Source organism: Enhydra lutris, unplaced genomic scaffold, assembly GCF_002288905.1.
Source record: "Enhydra lutris kenyoni isolate GAN:26980312 unplaced genomic scaffold, ASM228890v2 scaffoldscaffold3, whole genome shotgun sequence".
Taxonomy (NCBI): Eukaryota; Metazoa; Chordata; class Mammalia; order Carnivora; family Mustelidae; genus Enhydra; species Enhydra lutris.
The window spans coordinates 73,913,601-73,937,619 of record NW_019154087.1 but is presented as its reverse complement, the minus strand read 5'-3'; the positions used below and the strand labels follow the sequence as shown (position 1 = coordinate 73,937,619).

At 37.9% G+C, this 24,019-nt stretch overlaps 1 protein-coding gene across 3 annotated transcripts in view; it reads right to left on the bottom strand.

Annotated features, from left to right (window-relative positions):
- The window catches only part of LOC111155261 (methionine sulfoxide reductase A), a 430,735-nt gene that overhangs the window by 214,745 nt on the left and 191,971 nt on the right, over nt 1-24,019 (bottom strand). For 2 of the 3 annotated variants that reach the window (XM_022515376.1, XM_022515386.1), the window contains one exon: nt 459-578. The exons of the other annotated variant lie outside the window; for it this stretch is intronic. In XM_022515376.1, coding sequence (XP_022371084.1) covers nt 459-578 — 120 coding nt within the window. The remainder of the gene's footprint in view (nt 1-458; nt 579-24,019) is intronic. 3 annotated transcript variants of the gene reach the window in all.

Below are 24,019 nucleotides of genomic sequence, written 5' to 3'. Positions count from 1 at the left end.
ATTGCTTTAGAATTAAGTTTTGCAAGCGATTATTTTGCAACAAAAGCTGAATGGTACATTCCATAGGAAATCTATTGTCTTCTAAAAATATAAAGTGAGAGGGGCACCTGGGTGGCTCAGTGGGTTGAGTGTCTGACTCTTGGTTTTGGCTCAGGCCTGAGATCAAGACCCACATCAGGGTCTGCGTCTCAGCAGGCAATCTGCTTGAGATTCTCTCCCTCTCCTTTTTCCCCTCCCCCTGCTTGTATGTGCATACTCTCTCTCTAAAATAAATCAATCTTAGAAAATAAAATAAAAACATAAAGTGAGAGATCAACAAGTATATTTATAGAAATGGAAAAGAAAAGACTGAGGAAACACAAAAATTTATACTTGCATTTTAAAGATTCTGTCACCTGCCAGCAGAGACAAACCCTTTGTTGCTCATTATAATAGAAGTTGGAGCAAATTCTTCCTACCTGAACAGACTTCTTTATAAGTAGGGTTGGTGGTGTAGCCTCCTGCGTAACCAACTTGAGTTGAATATACTCCTTTCATGGTCCAAAATTTCCTCTCAGCTCCCCAGAAACAGCCCATTCCTAAGAAAAACATAAGACACTGTTTAGTCCTTTGTCAAAAACGGAGAACCACTGCATATTAGAAGCAGATATGTTATTCATGTCTTTGGTAATCAAAAATAAGTAAGATTTTATCCTTTAAAGAAAGACAGTTTCATGGTGGCAACCTAAGTGTCCATCAGTAGATGATGGATAAGGAAATGTCTTATATACACACACACAGACACACAAATGCACATGCACACATCCATTGGAATATCATGCAACCACAAAAAAGGATGAGATCATGCCATTTGAGACAAAATGAATGTATCTGGAGGGTAGTATGCTAAGGGAAATAAATCAGACTCAGAAAGACTAACACAATATGATTTCACTCATAAGTGAAATTTAAAAAAACTAGTAACAAGAAATGAACAAGGAACAAAAAACAGAATCAGACCTACAAATACAGAAAACTGATGGTTGCCCAGGGCGGGGGTGAGGGAGGAGAGGTTGGGGAATGGGCAAAATAGGTGAAAGGGAGAAAGAGATACAGGCTTCCAGATATGGAATGAATAAGTCACAGGAGTAAAAGGCACAGCATAAGGAATATAGTCAATGATATTGTAATAGCATTGTATCCGAACACATGGTAGCTACACTTATGGTGAACATAGCATAATGCATAAACTTGTTGAACCACTAAGTTGTACACCTAAGACTAATGTAACATTGTGTGTCAACTTACTGAAATTAAAAAGAAACATGTTAGAAATAAAGAAGAAAAAAAATCAATTAACTAATTTAGAAGAATTTTTAACATCTAAAAATAATTTTATTTGAGGCTATTTGCATAGAATATCTCTTTGCTTAATTGTGCAAAAACTTAGAAAGCCTCAAGTTTTAATGAAGTTAGTAAAGTATACCTTTCCAAATAACATAGTAAAAAGATAACTGCATTTGATGAATGATTTCAACACTTAATTCATTATGAACTTGCTAAAATATAATAATTGCTATTAGTAGCATAAATTTATTTAATGATCAGCATCCTGGTCATTTTTTAAAAGATATTTATTTATTTATTCTACAGAGAGAGGGAACACAAGCAGGGGGAGTGGAAGAGAGAGAAGCAGGCTTCCCACTGAGCGGGGAGCCTGACACAGGGCTCGATCCCAGGACCCAGGGACCGTGACCCAAGCCGAAGGCAGACGCTCAATGACTGAGCCACCCAGGCACCCCCCAGTCATGCTTTAAAAAAAAAAAAATTCTGACACAAAAAATAACACTAACTTACTGACTTACATGGGAAAACTTCCCCAAATCAACACAGATTGATGCAGTTCTCAATTAACAATTTCACATAATATGTTGAGTTTCTTCAAAAATGTTTGTCCATATAAACTTGCACGTGATAAATCACTGCTCGCCAAAGGGTGAGTTGTATTACTAAATATAATGACTGAGGAAACAGAGAAGGGGGAAGGCAGAGAAAGAGACGACGACAACAAACACACGAAGGAACTCACAAAAATAGCATTCCATTCAACGAGCAAACATTGCGCTCATATCAGTAATTACTGAATTCTTCTGAACACACAGTGAAAACCAAGATCTAGCTCCCAAGAATGCCCATACTTACACACTTGGGAAAAGTAGCCTTACATCTCCCTGAGATCCAAATAAAGAACCCTCAACTTCCTACTATGAGTTTCTAAACTGTCCACAACTGCTACTCTATGACCAACCTCTAGATGTAAGCAAGATTACTGCCTTGCTCGAGTTTTATACAGCTTTAGTAAGTCATACATAATTAAGATCTTGGGAAGAACAACAGTTGGCAAATTAATATATGCCTCCTACTTCCACAATCACTGGATTTGTTAGACTCGATGACAGAACTGAAAGAAAGATTAGATGGAAGTTTACTGAAATTCTTGACACTTGTTAATAGTCTAAAATTCAGAACAGTAATAACCAAGATGCAATGTGCATCATGCTATACGTTATACAAAAATTTATTTGCTTAAATGTGAGGGGAAATAAATTGACCAAAAATAGATTAACAGTTAAAAATAAGAGCCATTTGGGGCGCCTGGGTGGCTCAGAGTGTTAAAGCCTCTGCCTTCGGCTCGGGTCATGGTCCCAGGGTCCTGGGATCGAGCCCCACATCGGGCTCTTTCCTTGGTGGGGAGCCTGCTTCCTCCTCTCTCTCTCTGCCTGCCTCTCTGCCTACTTGTGATCTCTCTCTGTCCAATAAATAAATAAAATCTTAAAAAAAAAAATAAGAGCCATCTGACAAAATCCACGTAGTAAAAAAAAAATTACTGTTGTGATAACAAAGCAACATGGAAATATGTATATGATTATATCATAATTAACTAAAGCTAAATTTAAAAGGAAAAAAACACAAGTATATGCATGCTCTTATTATAACTATGAAAAAAATACCTATACTGAAATAGATGAGAAGAAAATATACAAAATTATAACGATGACTGTTTTATAGTGCTGAGAATACAGGATTTTTTTTTTCATTTTTCAAGTGTTTCTGTAATAGATTCATATTACTTTAAAAATGAAATATATATACTTTTTCAAAAAAATTCAAAGAAAAACATAACCATATGAATTGTTTGAATTAGAACTGCAAGATACCATTCTTCCCATTTACAAGTGAGTTGTTTGCTGCTAGTGAATATAGATAAATATTTACTGAGTATTTATAAAAATGGGTTATCCTCAAATCTCTGGAACAAGAATTCGCTATTAATTTTACTTGGTTGCATTTCTGGGATCAGGGAATTGTATCAGTCAAGGTTTTCCAGAGAAACAGACCAATAGGATTAGTTGCTATTGTTGTAAAGGCTGAGAAGTCCATGATGTACAGTCTGCAAGCCAGAGACCCAGGAAAGCTGGTACTATGAGCCCGGGCCAAACACAAAGACCTGAGAATGAGGGAAGCCTGTGACGTAAGTCCTCGTCCAGCAGCACTGATGTACAAGGCGGGGAGAAGATGGATGTCCCAGCTCAAACAAAGAGTAAATTCACCCTTCTTCTGGCATTTTATTCCATCTGGACCCCTGACAGACTGGAGGATTCCCGCCCCCACGTTGGTGAGGGTGATCTTCTTTCCTCAATCTACCAATTCAAATGCTGATCTCTTCCCAAAACATCCTCACAGACACAACCGGAAATGGCTATCTGGGCATCCCTCAGCCATGTCAAGTTGGCACGTAAAATGAATCGCTACAAGAATGATGACAGCAAATATCTGGAGAAGGATGTAAGTAAAAAGTGTGGTGGGCAGCATTACTAAGCATAAAAGGCCACAAACGCACCCAGGAGTTGTGCAGTGTGATAAGATGAAGGCACTCCAGCCCCTGAAGTTCAGAATTCTGTGAGGTTCACTCAGTAAAATACTGCTGGGGACGCCTGGGTGGCTCAGTCAGTTAGGTGGCTGCCTTCAGCTCAGGTCATGATACCAGGGTTCTGGGATCAAGTCCTGCATCGGGCTCCTTGCTCAGCAGGAAGCGTGCTTCTCCCTCTGCCTGTCACTTCCCCTGCTTGTGCATGTTATCTCTCTCTGACAAATAAATAAAATCTTAAAAAAATAAAATAATAACATAAAATAAAATAAAATACTTCTTTCCTACACAATGGCTAACATTGATGGTACCAAAGGGTACTTCAAACTTTCAGCATTCTATGCACAAGGTACATGATGGGCCATTTTAGCAGCCAGCCAACCTGACCATTGTCTACAGTCTCACCCTGATGGTCCTAGACTTTTTATCTTCACTATATCCTCATGCTATATAGAGTTAATAACACTTAATATGGATCTTGGCCAAACCAAACTAAATATTTGCTGCAAGTTATTTAATCCCCTTTTGATGTTTAATAGAGATCAAGAAAAGACCCCTGTTAGATGGAGGATGACCCCATTCCAGCTGGGCACAGGCTTCTGGGAGGGGGGTCATGTGTGGCTGAAATAATGCCTTGGGGACCTGGTGTGTAATCAATGTCAAAATACCTGGAGAGGTACTTAACTTGGAATAAGTGTTGTTATAGGAATAAAACTCCTTGAAGCAATCAGATGTTTCATCTAGTGGCTTCCAGTATAACCTAAGCAGTCTATTATTTGATTTTGAGAGTGTGTGCGTATGTGTGTGTGTGTGCTTAAACAAAAAAAAACAAGTTTATGACAGAATTTCTCAGAACTTACAATAATCTAGTAAAAAACATAAATATCATATATATATACATATATATGATACAGTATGCATTATTATTTTTAAGATATTTCATATTTTGGGGGACACCTGGGAGGCTCAGTTGGTTGACTGTCTGACTCTTGATTTTGGCTCAGGTCATGATCTCAGGGTCATGAGATCTCAGGGTCATGAGATCGAGCAGGGTGTGGAGCCGACTTGGGATTCTCTCTCTCCCTCTCCCTCTGTCCCCCCACCAGCTTGAACATACTCTCCCTCTAAAAAAATTAAATTAATTAATATTTTATATTTTTAACTGTTTATTATAAAGTAAAACACAGGTACAGAAAAGCCACACAGAACAGATGCATACCTCAAGGCATTATTATTAGGCAAACATCCTTATAACTACCAGCCAGGTCAAGAACTGGAAGTTTTCCATCCCCCTCAGAACTCCATCCTTATATCACACCCCAAACACAACTCCCTTCCTCCCCTAAAAGGAACCACTCTCTGACCATTACAGTAATCATTTCCTTCTGCTTCTTTATATGTTTATCACTCAAGGTGTCCGTCTTGATACTATTGTCTGGTTGTGCTCATTTTTTAAAAAATTTGATTTAGCCTTAAGCTCTTTTCATCAACAGGTTCCCTCTCCATTCTCTTCTTCTGATTTATCCACTGAAGAAAACAAGACCCACTGACCTGCAGAGCTTCCCACAATGTAGATTTTGCCAATGGCACCCTCATGGCACAATTCAACTTGTTCCTCTATTCTCGGTATTTCCTGCAAATCTGCGGGATCCAGAACCTTGAATGGAGTCAGATTTCACCCTTTGGCAAAACTATAGGTGAAACTATGTTCTTTTTTATGTAACTTTTAAAATGTTTTCCCAGTTTTATTGAGATATAATTGACCTATGACATTGTGTAAGTTTAAGGTATACAACATAATTTGGCATATATAAATACATATATATACATATATACATAAATATAACACAAATAATTACAACAATAAGTTTAGTTAACACATCCATCACCTCACATAATTACAATTTATTTTCTGTAATAAGAACATTTAAGATTAGCAACTTTCAAGTATATGATATTATTAACTATAGTAATCATAATGAATATTAGATCCCCAGAACTTATTCATCTTATAACCAGAAGTTTGTACCCTTTGACCAACATCAACCCATTACTCCCACCTTCCCAACCCCCAGAAACCACCACTCTACTCTCCTTTCTATAAATCTGGCTTTTTTATCTTTAAGATTCCAATATAAGTTAGATCAGATGGCATTTGTCTTTCTCAGTCTGACCTATTTCACTTAGCATAATGCCCTCAAGGTCTATCCCTGTTGTTATAAATGACAGGATTTCCTTATTTTTTATGGCCAAATAGTATTCCACTGTATATAGACCATAGCTTCCTTAACTTATCTGTAAAAGAACACTAAGGTTATTTCCCATGTCTTGGTTACTATGAATAATGCTAGAATGAACATGGGGGTGTAAACATCTCTCCAAGATAGTGATTTCATTTCCTTTAGATATATATCCAAAATTTTTTAAAAACCTCCATACTATTTTCCATAATGGCTGTGCCACTTCACATTCCTATCAACAGTACACTGGGGTTCCCTTTCCTCCACATCCTAGCCAACACCCGTGACTTTTTGTCTTTTTGGTAACAGCCATTTCAACGGGTATGAGGAAATACCTAACTGTACTTTTGATTTGCATTTCCCTGGTCATTAATGACGTTGACTGTTTTTTCATATACCTGTTGGCCATTTGTATGCATTCTTAGGAAAAATGTCTTTATTCTCAATCATATTATTTGGCGGTTTTTTTTGGTATGGAGTTGTAGGAGCTCCTTAATATATTTTGGATATGAACCCTTTTATCTGATATATGGTGCGCACCTTTCAATAGCTCAGCTGGTAGAGCGGAGGACTGTATCTGATATATGGTTTGCAAATATTTTCTCTATTCCATTGCCTCTTCATTCTGCTGTTTCTGTTGCTGCAAAGGCTTCTTATTTTGATGTAATCCACATATTTTATTTTGTTTTTGTTGTTTGTATTGTTTGTGTCATAAGCAAAATATCACTGTTAACACCAATGTCAAGGAGCTTTTTCTCTGTTTCCTTCCAACAGTTTTATGATTTTAGGTCTCATGCTCAAGTCTTCAATCCATTTCAAGTTCTTTTCTGTGAGTGGTATAAGGGTCCAGTTTCATTCGTCTTCATGCAAATATCCACTTTTCTCAACATCTATCTAAAAGACTATCTTTTCCCCATTGAGTATTCTTGGCTCAATTATTAATTATTAGTTAACTATATATGTTGAGTTTATTTCTGGGCTCTCTATACTATTCCATTGGTCTATGTGTCTGTTTTTATGGCAGTACTCTACCATTTTGGTTACCATAGCTTTGTAGTATAATTTGAAATCATAAAGTGTGATGCTTAGAGCTTTCTTCTTTCTTAGAATTGCTTTGGCTATTTTTTTGTAGTGCCATATAAATGTTTTGTATTGTTTTCCTATTTCTGTGAAAAATACCACTGGAATTTTGATATTAGGTTTGATATGGGATTGCATTAAATCTATAGATGGTATGGACATTGGGGAAGGTATGTGCTATGGTGAGTGCTGTAAAGTGTGTAAACCTGGAGATTCACAGACCTGTACCCCTGGGATAATAAAACATTATATGTTAATAAAAAAAATTAAAATTTTTTTAAAAAGGGGAAAAAATAAACCTATAGATGGCTCTGGGGAATATGGACATCTTAACAATATTCTTTCTTTAAATATTAATTCTTCCAATTCATGAACATGGAGTATCTTTCCATTTCTTTTTGCCTTCATCAATTTCTTTCATAAATATCTTATAGTTTTTGGTGCACAGATTACTCCACTTCCTCAGGTAAATTTATTCCTAACTATTTTATTGGTTTTGATGTCATTGTGAATGGGATTATTTTCTTCACTTCTCTTTCAGATATTTCAGTGTTAGTGGATAGAAATGCAACTGAATTTGGGATGTTGATTTTGTATTCTGACATTTTACTGAATTCATTGATTAGTTCTAACAGTTTTTTTATTTTGTTTTTCTGGTGAAGTTTTAAGAGTTTTTTCCATATAAGGTAATGCCATCTTCAGACAGAGAAAATTTTACTTCTTCCTTTCTGATAGGATGCCTTTTATTTCTTTTTCTTGCCTAATTATTCTGGCTAAAACTTCCAACACTGTGTTAAATAGGACTTTTTGAGAGTGAGCACCCTGGTCTTGTTTCTGATCTGAGCAGAAAAGTTTTCAGCTTTTTCACCATTATGATGCTAGCTGTGAGTCTGTCATATACAGCCTTTATTATGTTGAGGTATGTTCCCTCTATTATCTTCTTAAATTTGTTGAGAGCATTTGCCATGAAAGGGTATTGAATTTTGGCAAGAAATTTTTCTGCATCTTTGAGTCATATGACTTTAACCTTCATTAATGTACCCGTAAATGTATCACATTTATTATTTTATATATGGTGACCCATTCTTGCATCCCAGGGATAAATCCCACTTGATAATAGGGCATGATCCTTTTAATGTGTTTTTGAGTTTTGGCTTGCTAATATCTTGTTGAGAATTTTTGCACTTATATTCATCAAGGATGTGAGCCTGTAGTTTTCTTGTAGCATCCTTATCTGGCTTCAGTATCAGAGTAATGCTGTCCTCATAAAATGAGTTTTAGAGCATTCCTTCCTCTTCAGTTTTTCAGAAGAATTTGAGAAGGATCAGCATTAAGCCTTCTTGAATGTTTGGTAAAATTCACCAGTGAAGCCATATGGTCCTGGGCTTTTTCTGTTGGAAGATTTTTCATTATTGCCTCAACCTCCTTAGTCCCCTTGGTTTTTTCAGGTTTTCTATTTCTTCGTGATTCAGTCTTGGTAGCCTATATGTTTCTAGGAATATATGCATTTCTTCTGTTATATAATTTGTTGTCATATAATTTTGCATATTAGTTTCCTATGATAATAACTTACTTTATATCACATTCAAACACTCTGCACTTTATTTCTCCTTCCCTGACCTTTTATGCACTCACTTTATTGATCTCAGTTTTTATATTGTGTACCTGTTAATAAACTATTATAGTTATATTCTCATTATTTTTTAACTTATATACTACAGTTAAAGTAATTTGCATACCTCCATTACAGTATTAGATTCTGCATTTGACTACATATTTACTTTATCAGTCAGTTTTATATTTTCATATGTTTTCATGTTGTTATTTAGCGTCCCTTCATTTCATTTAAAGAATTCCCTTTAGCATTTCTTGCAAGACAAATCTAATAGTAGTGAACTGCCTTAGCTTTTGTTTGTTTGGAAATACCTTTATTTTTTCTTCATTTCTGAAGGACAGTATTGTTTGGTATGGTATTCTTGGTTGACAGTTCTTTTCTCTTTCAGCACTTTGAATATATCACCCCACTGCCTATTGGTCTGCAGGAAAATCCACTGATAACCTAATGGGGCCTCCCTTGTATATAATGAGTCATTTTTCTCTTGCAGCTTTCAAAATTCTCTCCTTGTCTTTGAATTTTAACATTTTAATTATAATGTGTCTCAGAGTAATCTTCCTTGGGGTGATCCTCCTTGCAGCCCTTTGAGTTTCCTATACATGGATGTCCATGTCTTTCCCAAGATTTGGGAAGTTTTCAGCAATTATTTCTTTAAATAATCTTTCTGGACCTTTCTCTGTTTCTTATTCTGAGACTTCCATGATACAAACTGTAATTCACTTGAGTGCATCCCAAATTCACATAGGCTTTCTTCACTCTTTTTCCTTTTTGTTCCTCTAGCTGGCTAATTCCAAATGATCTTTGAGTTTGCTGATTCTTTCTTCTTCATGAATAAATCTGTTACTGAAGCTCTCTACTGAATTTTCCAGTTCCGTCACTGTATTCTTCACCAGGATTTCTGGTTAGTTCTTTTTAATGGCTTTATTTCTTTATTAAACTTCTCATTTTGTTCCTGTATTATTTTCCTGAATTCATTTAGTTTCCTATCTATGTTCTCTTGCATTTCATCTAATTTCTTTATGATGATTATTTTGATTCTTTGTCAGGCAAATTATAGATCTCCATTTGCAGTCAGAGATTTATTAGTTTCCTCTGGTGGTGTCACATTTGCCTGATTTTTCATAATTCACAGAGCCTTGTATCGGTGTCTGCAGTTAAAGTAGTACACCCTTTTTCCAGTCTCTACAGACTGGTTTCTTGTTCTTTGATCATAAAGCACCTAATATCTAGTTGCCTCTTATTTTGTAATATTAGTAACCATTGATACTTAATGCTTAGATATGCTAATTCCCTGAGAGTTGCAAAATGGTGATCTTCTAATCCTATCACTTCTTTTACATTTATTAGTTGAAAAAATCTTAATAATGAGAAGCTTCTTCTCAACTACTTTTTGTTATTCAGTGGTTCAGTTCATAAAAGAAAGGGAAAATAAATATTTGATTATATCTATTTACTTAGCAGTCTTTAAGATGATGAATTTGCCCACTCCAAGGTTGACCAATTTGTTTTTAAAACAGCATTATAAACTCATTTTTTTTTTAAACAAACTTGATATGTTTCACCATTCCAATCACTCCTCTCATGTAAGCTCCACTTGACATATCTTTGGCCAGAAAGAGCCTCTTCAAATTGCTTCCTGAGTTCCTTTGAAACATCCTTCATAGTCTCCTCTTACTTCTTTGTTATCTGGTATGACAGGATGTTCCAGGTTCATCTTGACTATTTCCTACATCATACCTGGAATCAGCCATTTCTCTAAGAAGCCTGATTTCTTTAAATGAGAAAAGGTATTTCAACATCGTGACCTGGGTACTAGTGATGCTTGCTGAGAGAGTCCAGCCATGGGACATCAAGAAACCATGTGGCTGAAATTGCCCATCCAAATCTAAGTACTGTCAGACCTACCAAATCATAAGGTCAAGAGAGTGCAGCAATAATCCATCATAAGATAGGAGTTACACACCTGGAATTATACACTAGCAGGACCACAGGGCATAAGCTGTATTAATAGGTTGCCAGACCTCTATAGCATCTACTAGGATTACACCAACACCACTCCCTCAGCTCACATCTATGACTGAATGGGGATTCTATACAAGCAGCTGAAGAACAAGAAAAAGACTGGATTTTTGGTTATGGATGGTTGGCTTATTGTGTACTGATGCAAATCAACAAGGCATAGTAGTTACACTGTGATCTCCCTGAGGAGTGGCCATAAAACACGACATGATGGTAAATAAAAATTTTCCCAACTGGTGATCTTTAAGAAGTGCACCAGTTATCTACTTCATGTGTAAGGAAAAGTAGCTCAAGTTTAGAACATATGTAGATTCATAAGGTGGAGCAAATGACCTAGCTGGCTAGTGAGAATGCAGAAACAAACAAACAAAAACCAAACAATTTTATTTTTAAAGACCAAAAAAAAAAAAAAAAAAAAAACCCCTGAAGGACTGCAAATAAGGAAATCTGAGGTAAAGGTATGTAGATGCACATAGAGGAGCAAGTATGCAGTACGAAGGTATTTGCACCATACATTACTATTAATGCCAGGCAGAGAGCATCCAATAAGAAACAGGCACTAAATACAAAGCTGACAAAATGACCTGGCTGGTGGAGATCAGTCAACCTGTTTCACTGGCCAGGACCCAGTTCCGGCATGATGGGGACATCATTTGTACAGGAACGAAGTGGCCATTGTGACAAAGATGGAGGGCACACGTGGGCACAACAATGGACTTCCACTTACCAAATCTTACCTATTACTGCTACCACCAATGTCCAACCTGCCAGCAACAGAGAGTCTCCAAGCATGTTATATGGTACCATTTCTCAAGGGGACCAACCAAACACTAGGTGGCAGGGGGGAAACACTGGGCTCTTTCCAACACTGAAAGAGCTAGTGGTTTGTTCTCATAATAACACACACATATTCCAAGTATGGGTTTCACTTTCTCTGCCTTCAGAATCTCAGCCAGCTACTGTCTCATATAACACTGCATCAGAACAAAGAACCAGGTTTACAGTATAGAAGATGCAGCAACAAATCCACGAGATGGCCTCCATCTACCTTATGATATACCACACCACCCAGAAGCTCCTATCTTGATAGGGCACTGGAACATCCCAGAGACGCAGCTGAAACACCAGCTACTATCTTTCAGAAATCTGAGTATGTACTGAATAAAAGACCCCAAAGATATTGGGGTACCATGTCCCCCAAAAGATGAATGCATGCATTAGTAAAACAAAGTGTGAAAACAGAATTGGCTCTACTTACTATCACTCCCAATAACCACTGGGGGACATTGTACTCCTGTCTCCACAACTCTTGGCTCTGCAGAGTTAGACATTCTGGTCCCCAAAACTGTAAACTTTCATCAGGAGTCATAGCAAGAATCCACTGAATTATAGGCTGTAGCTGTTTTCTAGGTACTCTGGGTTCTTTGTGCCCAGGGACAAACAGGCAAAAAGCTTGCCACACAGAACCAACCCACAAGCAGTAAAGGAGATCTCTGTTGGGCCACAGACTTGCAAACATTTTGGTGTTAGAAGCGATATAAATATTTGCCAACCAGATGGGTTTAAAAATCATATTTCATTGTGGTTTTAACATATACTTGGGTAATTAACCAGTAAACTTCACATATTTTCATGTTGGACATTCATATTTGCTCTTTTATACATTTTGTCCACTTTTCTCTTAGGCTGTTATATTTTTGCCCCTGATTTGTTGGAGTTTTATATATACTGAGCATTAATTTTCTTGGTCAGTTTTGTTTGCAGATACCATCTTGGGTCAGATGTGCCTTTTACTTTCATTTACAATGCTTATTTTCATATGGATGTTTTAAACTTTAATTATGGCTAAATTTCCCTATCTTTTCCTTTAAAATTTGTTTTGTGTGTGTGCGTGTGTGTGCATGCATGCACGCACGTGTGTGTATCATGAATAAGAATTCCTTCCATACATTAAAGTTATAAAGATAATATTATTTTCAGAAATTTAAAGTTTTGTTCATTTTATGTTGCTGATTCATCTTGAAATAATTTTTATGTAGGATATAAATAGGTATTCAATTTTATCCTATATAGATAATCAAGTGTCAAAAATAAGCTACGATTTATTAAACAATCCATTTTCCCCACTTATCTCTAACAATCTCAAGCATTCCCATTTCTGAGCTATTATTTTCCATTCATTTGCCAGTTCCTACACCAATAACCTACTGTTCTTCATTAATTTATTCAACAAATGTATATGTCCATTGTCTACTATGTGCAAAGAAGAGCTCTAGGAACTTAGGATACATGAATGAACAAAACAAAGATCCTACCCTCTTATAGTGCTTATATCCTAGTGGCAAAAGACAGATAACAAACAATAAATAAAATAAATAAGTGGATGACAGAGAAAGTTAAGATGTAAAGAGCTATTTAAAAAAGGAGCAGGCTCAGAGGAATCAGGAGTGCTGGGAGGATGCAATATGAAATAAGGTGTTCAGGGTGATCCTCAAAGAGGTGTCAACTTCAAAGACTTGAAGGCAGTCACCCATTCAGCAATCCAGGCCATGGGGTGTTTCAGGCAGAGGAAATAGTCCCTACAAAAGCACCAAGAAGATGCCTGCTATGTTTAAGGAGCAGGAAAGAAGTCATGTGGCTTGAGTGAGTTGAGCAAGGGAAGTAGTGGAATATTAATCAATGTAAGCCAGATTGTGTGGGGCCTTGTACGCTACTGTAAGGACTATGGATTTTATACTGAGTGACATGGATGGCCATGGTTGAGTTTTGAGCAGAAGAGGGAATGCCACGTTTTACCAGGATCTTGTGCTTTACAAGGATCACTCTGGCTATCCCCTGCTGAGAAGAGACTGGAGTGGACCAAGCACAGAAGCAGGGAATGCTTAAGAAACTACTGCTGTAATCTAAGTGCAAGAGAATGGTAGTTTAGCCCCGGTGGTAGCAGAGGAAGTCACGATCATATTTTGGATACATTTTAAAGATAGAGCCAAAGGATTTCCTTTCCTGAATGACTGGAAGAAGGGTTTGAAAGAGAGAGTCAAGGTTGACTCTAAGATGATTGGCTTGAGTGAAGAACTATGGGTGAAGCAGGTTTATAGGGGAAAAAAAAGGGTTGTGATTATTCTAGTTTTAATGAGTCATGCCATCTAGTGCAGCAAAACTTACTTTCTTACTGTTTTTCAAAATTTTCTTTGCTATTCTTGTCCCATTACTATTCTAAATTTAGTTTAATATTAGCTTGTCAAGTTCCATAACATACCCCATTAAGATTTTGATTAGAATTACACTGAACTGGGGCACCTGGGTGGCTCAGTGGGTTAAAGCCTCTGCCTTCAGTTCAGGTCATGATCCCAGGGTCCTGGGATCGAGCCTTACATCGGGCTCTCTGCTCTGCGGGGAGCCTGCTTCCTCCTCTCTCTCTGCCTGCTTGTGATCTCTGTAAATAAATAAATAAAATCTTAAAAAAAAAAAAGAATTACACTGAACTTAGAGATTAATTTGAAAAAATATGTTGTCATTAATAATATTGAGCCTTTCTATCAATGAACACAACATAGCTGTCCATTTATTCAGGTCTTCTTGCATGTCCTTCAATGCCATTATCATTCCTCCATAAGGGTCTTATAGATTTGTCTTACATACAGTTTTATGTATCCTATGATTTGTACTGCTGCTCTAAACACTACTTTTTCTTTTCTTTTTTTAAAAGATTTTATTTATTTATTTGACACAGAGAGAAAGAGACCACAAGTAGGCAGAGAGGCAGGCTGGGGGGGGTGGGGGGGGGTGGGAGCAGTCTCCCTGCCAAGCAGAGAGCCCGATGCAGGGCTTGATCCCAGGACCCTGAAATCATTACCTGAGCCGAAGGCAGAGGTTTAACCCACTGAGCCACCCAGGCGCCCCAACACTACTTTTTCTATTACACTTTTTTATTTCCTCTGGTTGGGATATAAAAACACCACTGGTTTTAGTATGCTTTCCCATATGGATGTGTCAGAAAACTTAAGAGAATTCTCTTGGTTTTAATGGCTTTTCTACATGTTCTCTTTGACTTCCTCTTTATAAAGAATCATATTTTATACAAATGACAGTTTCATATTTCCTTGTTGCGTTATTATTCTCTTTCCTTTATTTTACTTTCTTCCACAGCTAGGACCTCCTACTCAATGTTAAATAATAAGGGTATAGTGGGAATCTTTGTCTTATCCTAATTTAATGAGAATGAAAACTCCAGTAAGTATGAATTTTGCTGTAGGTTCTTGGTTAGATACTCTACCACATTAGAAATGTTTCCTTCCATTCCTAGTTTGTAAATAGCTTTTTATCAAGCATGAGTTTTAACAATGCTTCATTCTTAGAGATGATCAGATGGTTTCCCTCTTTTCACCTCTCAAAGTAATATATTACATTTGTAGATTTTTCTGAGCCATCCTTCAATAAACCTCACCTACTTACAATGTATTTTACACTGAAGAATTACTTTTGCTAATATTTTATTTCAAACTTTTTTCATTTATGTTCATGAGGAAGATTTGTCATAATTTTATTTTCTTGTTTTGTCTTGTCCAGAATCAGTATCAAGGTTATATTGGCCACATAAAAAGGATTGATTGGTTAACTTCCCCCCACCCCCTTATATGACATTGCATTAGAAAAGGATTATTTGTTCCTTGAATTTACAATAAAACTTTCTGAGCCACCTGGACCTTGTGTTTTTGGAGAGGAGAAGGGATGAAATGTGGGAGACTCCGCTTTGCTGTTATTCATTTATTCAGGTTTTCTTACTTCTATTTCTCTTTTAGGGGTTTTCATCACAGAACCTTGGCTTTTATGGATCCTCTTTTTTGTTGTTGTTTTCTATTTCTGTTCTTTCTTTACTATTATCTTGTGCAGTTTACTCTTAATCTGTTCCTTTCTGTCTTCTGGATATGAATAGTTATTTATTTTCAAGTATTCTTGTTTTCTGAGAAATGTATTTAAGGCTACACATTTACCTCTAAGTTTTGCTTTAGATACATCCCACATTTTAAAAAATGTTTAGATATGTAGTATTTTCCTCATCATTTACTTCTAAATATTTTATAATTTCCATGTTCTCTTTTTAACCCATATGTTATTTAAGGGTATACATTTTAGTTTTCAAACACATGACATGTTTTTAATACTATCTTTTCATTTTGATGCAATTTTGTTGCATTGCACTTAGAGAATGTGATCTATATTATATTCTTTTGAAACTTATTGAGACTTATTTAGTGACCTGCTACAAAGCACAGATGAACCCTAGATTCCTGGAATACAACAGCTGTCTTTTACGGAATATAACTAAATGCCTCTCTAAAGAATATTTTATCCTAGAGTGGTACTGATGCCAGTGGTCTGCAGACTTGTCTCTGGAAGCCATGGATTCAATGAATTTACTTGTCACCACCACCACCACTCCAGAACTTCTGAAGGACATTTGTAGAAATAAAGTTTTGAAAAGAAAGGGGAAATGATTCCAATTTATATCAAAATCTAAGCATCTAAAAGATTTAAAGATCATATCACAATTATAACTACATCATTGTCTCAGACTTTTTTTTTTTTTCACTATAATTGAAAATTGTTAGTTGGTAAAAAGATTTTCAGAAGTCCTGCTGGATATTTTTTTTATTTAGAATTACTTTTAGAGTCCTGCATTTCTAGTCAAACTTCTTATCTGTTGTTTCTCAGAATATTATCTGTAGCTATAGGATTTTTTTATATTTATGGGGATTATTTTATCTTCCCTTAAGATTTATGATACTCAGCTGGAATCTTCAGAAAGAACTTTAAAGAAACTTCAGAATTTCATTAAGCCCTTTGCATTCACACTGTGATTTCTGACCTGATTAGTAAAGATCTGTGATTATTGAAATGTTAATTCTAAAAGTAAGTAAGAGGCTGACCACTACAATTTTGGCACTTCTGAAGGTGGTCTTACTTTTCTGCCTTGGTACTCTGTATAAAGTGGCTTCGGCAAGTTCTGCTCACTAGTACATTCCATGCTCTCTCTGTTCACTAACACATCCCATTCCCTGTTAACTAACATACCCCATTCTCCTAATTCTGCCTATTAGGGGTGTCACTGAATAACAAACCCTCAGACAACAGATGGGATAGGAAGAACGGTCTGTACTGTCAGAGTGGAAACCAACAGGGAGGCCAGGCTTTCAATAGAACATGTGCAGTCACCACATGTTCCCTTAACATTTTATCCAAACGTTCCCTCTCTTCCAGCTCTTTTCCCCCACTTTTAGACTTCACACAGAATACAGTCGTACTCACAGTCATTTCCAGGGCTACCTCCACTACTAGAACCCCAGAAAATTAGAGAGAATAGGAAGAGTGACACAGCCACCCCACTTCTGAGACTGCATATTCTCCTCCAACTCCCTAGAGTTTCTGACAGCTTAAGGTCCCCAAATCACTTTGCCTGTTTTAGCTTACTGTGAGATATATATTTATACTTTCCTTTTTATACTTTTCAAAAGCAGCCCCTTTCTATAGTTCAAACCACATATCAGCTATTTAAAAATGGCTCTTAATCTATAGGTCTAACCCCTGACTATCCATCTAAGAAAGCTTTGGAAAGATAACGCATTTCCATCTCCCTGCCAGGTATGTCTACCTGGAAGGTTCCTTGACATCTTGAATTCAATATATCTAATACCTAATAGACCAACCATGCCAAATTTGTTTCAATTCCATCAGCCTTTTCCTAAAACCATAGTAGGAAAGCTGAGAGTCCCAATTGTTTTTTCCCTTTTACTTTTCTCAGCCTATCCAGTTTCCTGGTAGTCAGTCCTTCACATTCTCATTCCTTTCCCATCACTACCACCCTGGTCCAGTAACTAGCCAGCTAGATGATGACAACAGTCCCCTTTGACTGTCTTTCCACCTCAGCTTGCTCCCTCACTGCCACATATATTTCATGTTGCTTTCAGGTTGATCTTCATCACACCTACTTCCAAACATGTCACTTGTCTTCTTTAAAACCATGAATAGGTAATACACGTGAATCTTAAAAGTAATAACACCCTTTTATCCTGTGATTCCACTCCCGAGAAGCAGTATAAAGGGTGTATTTTTAAATTAACAAATACTAATTTTTCAGAAACGTTTTTAAGGGCATTATTTATAATCATTAAAAATGTGAAACAACCTAATCAAAATTAGAGAAAGTATTTAATGATGGTCCACCCATAACCATTTTTCTAAGATTATTTAATTGCATGGAAAATATTCAAAATAAAATATTAAGAAGAAAACACAAGGTATTAAGCTTGTGTTTAAATATGAACATATTTAAAGGATATGTTCATATTTAAAGGATACACTTTGACAAAAAACTCAAGGAGAATAAACCAAAATGTTAATAGTAAGCTTACAGGTGATTTTCATTCTCTTCTTATACTCTTTGGTATTTCCCAAATTTCTACAAGAAATATGTACTCCAATTGTCATAATAAAAAGGAAGAGGGTTTTTTAAAAAATGTGTATATAGATTGATTGATTGGCAGTCTAGAAGGAAATCCAATAAAATGTTGGAATAATAGTTGTCTCTAGTTGTTCTCTTTTGTGTAATATTTTCCAAATTTTCTCTAATGCACATGTGCCTCTTTCATAACCAACAAAATTAAGGTAACTGTTAAAGTTTTAATACTCGTACCCTATCCTCAGCCAAACTGGAATGCTCTGTTTCATTACCACCGTCCTCATGTTATCTGTTCATGCCCTGCAGCCTTCATCCCTGCCTCCACCTTTGGAAATCCTGTCTAGTTTCCCAGAATAATCTCAGATATCACCTTCTCCCCATTCAGATATAAAGTAGCTCTTCTTGGAACTCCAAAGCACATCCAAGCCCTCCTACCTCAGGCACTTATATAGTCTACCCTATGTAATGACTATTGGCTTCTGTACTGAGACCTCCTCCCTATACTGTGAACTAGGAACATGGCGCCCATCTCTCTGGACTTGGTTTTCCCTCTGTTACCTAGCACGGCACCTTGCATATATTAGTCTCCTCAGGGAAGTAATTTTTTGAATTGAGCTGGAACTCTCTGAAATTTAACCGACCACCTTTTATCATTATCATGGTGTTTATAAAGACGACATTCCCAGAAACCATAGTGCCAGGCCATGGATCGCTCAGATCTTCCCTTGAGGTGTCTAAAGTGGAAACTCAGTGATTATATGAAGAAAAAATGGAGTATTGAACACAGAAAGAAAAAGAGTTCTCATTTCACTTTTCCCTTTCCTCTACCAGATTCCTGGATTTTTGGAGACATGGATTCAGAAGCATTGAAAGTAGGTACTTCAACCAGGTCTTTTTGCTGAAACACTTACTAACTTTGTGGCCTCAGGAAAGCTCCTTATACTCTTTTAAGTTTTAGTTTCCACATCTATACACTAGGAAGATAAATAGTACTAGTCACAGAGTCACTGATAAAATTTCTTGGATAACATATAAAATGAGTCAGGCATATAGTAGGTACTCAGTGAGCATTCGTTTCCACTCTCTTCTCTCACTTTCCCTGCTTCCTCCATGTCCCACTCCTAACATACACATGCACACATTCAAAACTCCCTCTCTCAGTCCGCCCCAGGTCAGAGGTGCTTCTCCTGCCACCCTTGGTGCCGCAGATGTCACACTGTCCCATGGTGCAATGTGAGAGCCATCCCCTCCAACCTCAAATGAAACAGACTGCATTATGATCTCATAAACAGCCTCTCTGGATTCCTGCCCTCAGAATCATCTGAGCTAGTTCCTCCATTTCCTAAGCATATAAATCTCTGGTTACCACTCAACTCAGACATCACTTCTCTAACAGCTACTTCTTTTTTTTTTTTTTTTTAAGATTTTCTTCATTTATTTGACAGAGAGAGAGACAGTGAGAGAGGGAACACAAACAGGGGGAGCAGGAGAGGAAGAAACAGGCTTCCCACGGAGCAGGGAGCCCTATGTGGGGCTTGATCCCAGGACCCTGGGATCAGGGCCTGAGCTGAAGGGAGATGCTTAACGACTGAGCCACCCAGGCACCCCTCTAATTCCTATTTCTGAACCCATCACTTAAAAAAAAAAAATACCTAACATCTCTTCACGTCTCTGTCTTCTCACTGCCTCCTTCATGCCCAGTGTTATGAACCAGGTCTTCATCATGCCAAACCAACACAGAATGCTAGCCTCCACCAGGGGCACTGAGAGCTGCGTGCCTCTGGACCACTCACTGGGATGTCTGAAGCCACAACTGGTCATCCGAAAATGATGGCATTAAATTATTTCCAACATCCACCTTGATCACTGGCTGGATGATGGCTCTATGGAGAGAATAAAAGGGAGATCTGAAATCTAAATTCCTCTTCCTCTCAATTTTAACTGTGATTTTACAATTGTGATTAATGAAGAAATAAAACTTTCCTACTAACAGTACATAACCTGGTATTCTTTCCCTTATGTGCTAAGAGGTAAAGGAAGGAAAGGGGGAAAAAATTAAGGAGGTCACATTTATCAAATGCCTGCTGTGAGCCACACATTGCACCAGTATCTTTGTATACATGAATCCCCCCCACCCCGCAGTAACTGTACAAGGAAGACAGAATCATCCACACTTTAACAATGAGAAAATGAAGATTCAGAGAGGTTAGGTTTTGTCCAAAGACACAGAACCAAGGCACACCCAGGATTCCAACCCAGGCATGCTTAGAATTCAAGGCTGCTGTTCTTTCCCTTATGCCACGCTGCCTTCCTAGAAACAACTTCACAAGCTTATCTTCGTGGAAAACTGTGTAGACCCGAAAGTAAGTTGAATTAAGAGCCTCCCTACTACAGATACAAAGTTTGAAGGATGTTCCTGCCATACCACATTATTCATCACAGGGAATTCAGTGGCACCTGGTAAATAGAAGGCAGGTCATGTGGCTCTTACAAAGGCAGCATGATTTTATGGAGCACTCTGCTGGAATTGCGTTTTCTGTAATGGGATTTTACTAGATATAAATAAAGTATCTAAAGACTCAATGGAAAGACCCAGTGCACTACTCATGGCACATTTCAAAGGCACTCCTTTCCATGGCTCCCTGTCCTTTAAAATAAAGCACATGGATGACACCCAAATGTTGTCACTCTGGTCCAGATGAGAGCTCAGACCAGGCAACAAACTGAAACCCAGATTCCAACCACAATCCGACAAGATACAAACCCCTTATCAGAAGGGTGGACCTGGGCAGAGATGGGGAATATCCTGGGCTACGTTCTAGAAAGGCTGAGACAAGAGGCAGTTAGGTCGTGGTCACAGACACATCTACAAACCTTGCCTGTGTGTGCCTGGGGCATCACTGCTGGTCAGTCACCAAGCAGAGAAGAGGGCAGGAAAGGGGGATTTGAAGATAGTTTTCAGTTCTAAAATGCTATGACTCTCTCCTAAAGAAGATGAATAGAGGTGGTAGAAATGTAAAGGAGGTCTCAGTATATTTTCTTCACTAGTTTTACTTTTGGGGCACCTGGGTGGCTCAATTGGTTGAACATCCGACTCTTGATCTCAGCTCAGCTCTTGATCTTAAGGTCGTGAGTTCAAGCCCTGCACTGGGCTCCACGCTGGATGTAGAGCATAGTTTAAAAAAAAAATACATGTACAGGGGCACCTGCGTGGCTCAGTGGGTTAAAGCCTCTGCCTTTGGCTCAGGTCATGATCCCAGGGTCCTGGGATCAAGCCCCACATCGGGCTGTCTGCTCAGAAGGGAGCCTGCTTCCTCCTCTCTCTCTGCATGCCTCTCTGCCTACTTGTGATATCTCTGTATCCGTTAAGGACAGTGGAGCCACAACTGCTCCTCAGGTGTGAGCTGATGAGGCAGTGGATTCCCCTATAAAGGATGACCACTGAACATGTCTGCACTGTGAAAACCCAGGCTTTGCAAAATGAGCTTGCTGGAAGCAGAGCAGTTCTCTCAGCTGCTGGAAAGAAAGTGACTGCTAGCTGGACTAGAGGATAATAATTAAATAGAGAGTAGCACCTCATTTCAAGAGAACCATATTCCTCCTGAGGACGTGAGCATGAGGCTAGAGCTAAGGCAGGGTAAGAGTGAGCTATGGGATTTTTATCCAGGCCTGACAAATATGGTCAACAGTTTGCCTGGGGCAAAGAAAAGAAGGCCATAAGAAAAAGAAATAGTATTCAGTTCTCCTAAGGGGCATCCTTCTGTATTTTTGTTTATTGTGTTATGTTAGTCATCATACAGTACGTCATTAGTTTTTCAAGCAGTGTTCCATGATTCATTGTTTGCGTATAACACCCAGTGCTCCATGCAATACGTGCCCTCCTTAATAGCCATCACCAGGCTCACCCATCCCCCCACCTCCCTCTTCTCTAAAACCCTCAGTTTGTTTCTCAGAGTCCACAGTATATTTTTTAATTTCCCAGATTTGTCTGTTCATGGGCCCTGCCTTCTCTGAGGAACCTGCAATTTTATTTTCCTTTCTAGAGTGGGTAGGAGAGTTACAGAATTTCAATGAATAAATGACCATAACATTTGCCAGTGGGTGTTGACTAACATAGTAGAATGTGTTAGTCAGTTCCAGCTCAATCCTAAGAGAAAATGTAGGACATGGATGGGGAAAGAGGTCCCAGATAAAGAAAACTTCCAAAACAATCTGCAACAATAATGTGAAGCTGGAAAACAATAAAGAGAGGTGAAGGCCAACCTGGACCATTCCACTTCATTAAGAAGGAACAATGTAGCTGGGACGGATGTTAGTGAAAACCCAGGCTTTCAGTGTACCAGTTATTAAACTGAGGCTTAGACCCTTAAGACAACTAGTCTGAAATACTAAGTGTTTTCATTAGACTAAGCAGTATTAAAGTGACCCCTAGTGACTTGGTCAGGTACCTTTCTGCTCTAGGAATAGGGGTGAATAGGGGTGAAAACATACTAGAAGCTATGGGTCCCTGCCACCAACTTACTTCAGATCTCATGACAGCATCCACAGGGTTCAGGTACAAGTAGATAATTTGAATAACATTGTAGGCTACTCCCCAGGTTGCCTGTTCAGTGAATCTGAGGAATTGAAGACATTCCATCTTCCCTCTGGCATTTCATACAGTCATTTACACTCCTCTTTCTTTCTTTCTTTCTTTCTTTCTTTCTTTCTTTCTTTCTCTTTTTCTTTCTCTCTCTCTCTCTCCCTCTCCCTCTCTCTCTTTTTCTTTCTGGTTGTTAGCATGGAGATATTACTCCCTCTTCCAGTTTCCTATCCCTTGCTATTTTTCTGCCTTGGAAATACCTTCCTTTCAACATTGCCTGGCATCCAGTACGTAGTCAATAAATGTAGATCCTTTTACCTCACACTTTCATCCTACCTCCTCTTGTGGCTCCCGAATGTCACTTATCCAGCAAGGACCCAGAAAAGGTGGTACATGTATATCACAGAGGACAAAAACCACCCTCCATAAAGCTCGTTAGGCCATGCACCACTAAATTCTTCAGAAGTTTCCATAAGTCCCCTCAAGACCTCCTCCAAAAGTCTCTGTGTCTTCTCACTCCTCACATCAGGGCTTCTTTTCCTCAAGATACATTTTGAAAATTATTTCTTACACAACTGTGTGCAAATTCAGTAACAATATAAAAAATTTCTTACCATTTCCATTGCAAATGTGTGGAACATTATTCATTCTTTCACCTAATAAATATTTATATTAAAGGTCTGTATTTGGGACTAAGCCCTGGTAACACAAAGACAGTAAGACATAGTCCCTATCATCAAAAAGCAGACAGGCAGAGGGAGATAATCAATTCAATATCTAATCATAATGCAGAGTGACAAATCTTATGTGATAAGCAAAGGCACAAAAAACTAGGGGGAAAGATTGGGGAAAGGTTGCTGGGCCTTCCAAGAAGAGCAGGGTTTAAGTTAAAGATATAGAAGCATATGAAGTGGTTAGAGAACTAGGAGGAGGCCCCTCACAGGTTGGGTGAGAAGTGATATTTAAAATGAAAGCTTGCTGAATAGATTGGGAATAGCTTCTACAAGGCCTTAAATGCTAGACTAAGGAGTGAAGATACCTTTCTAGAGACAAAGATGCCCCAGCAAAAGAATGGTATAATCATAAATATACTTTGAGAAAAATCTATGTCAGGTAT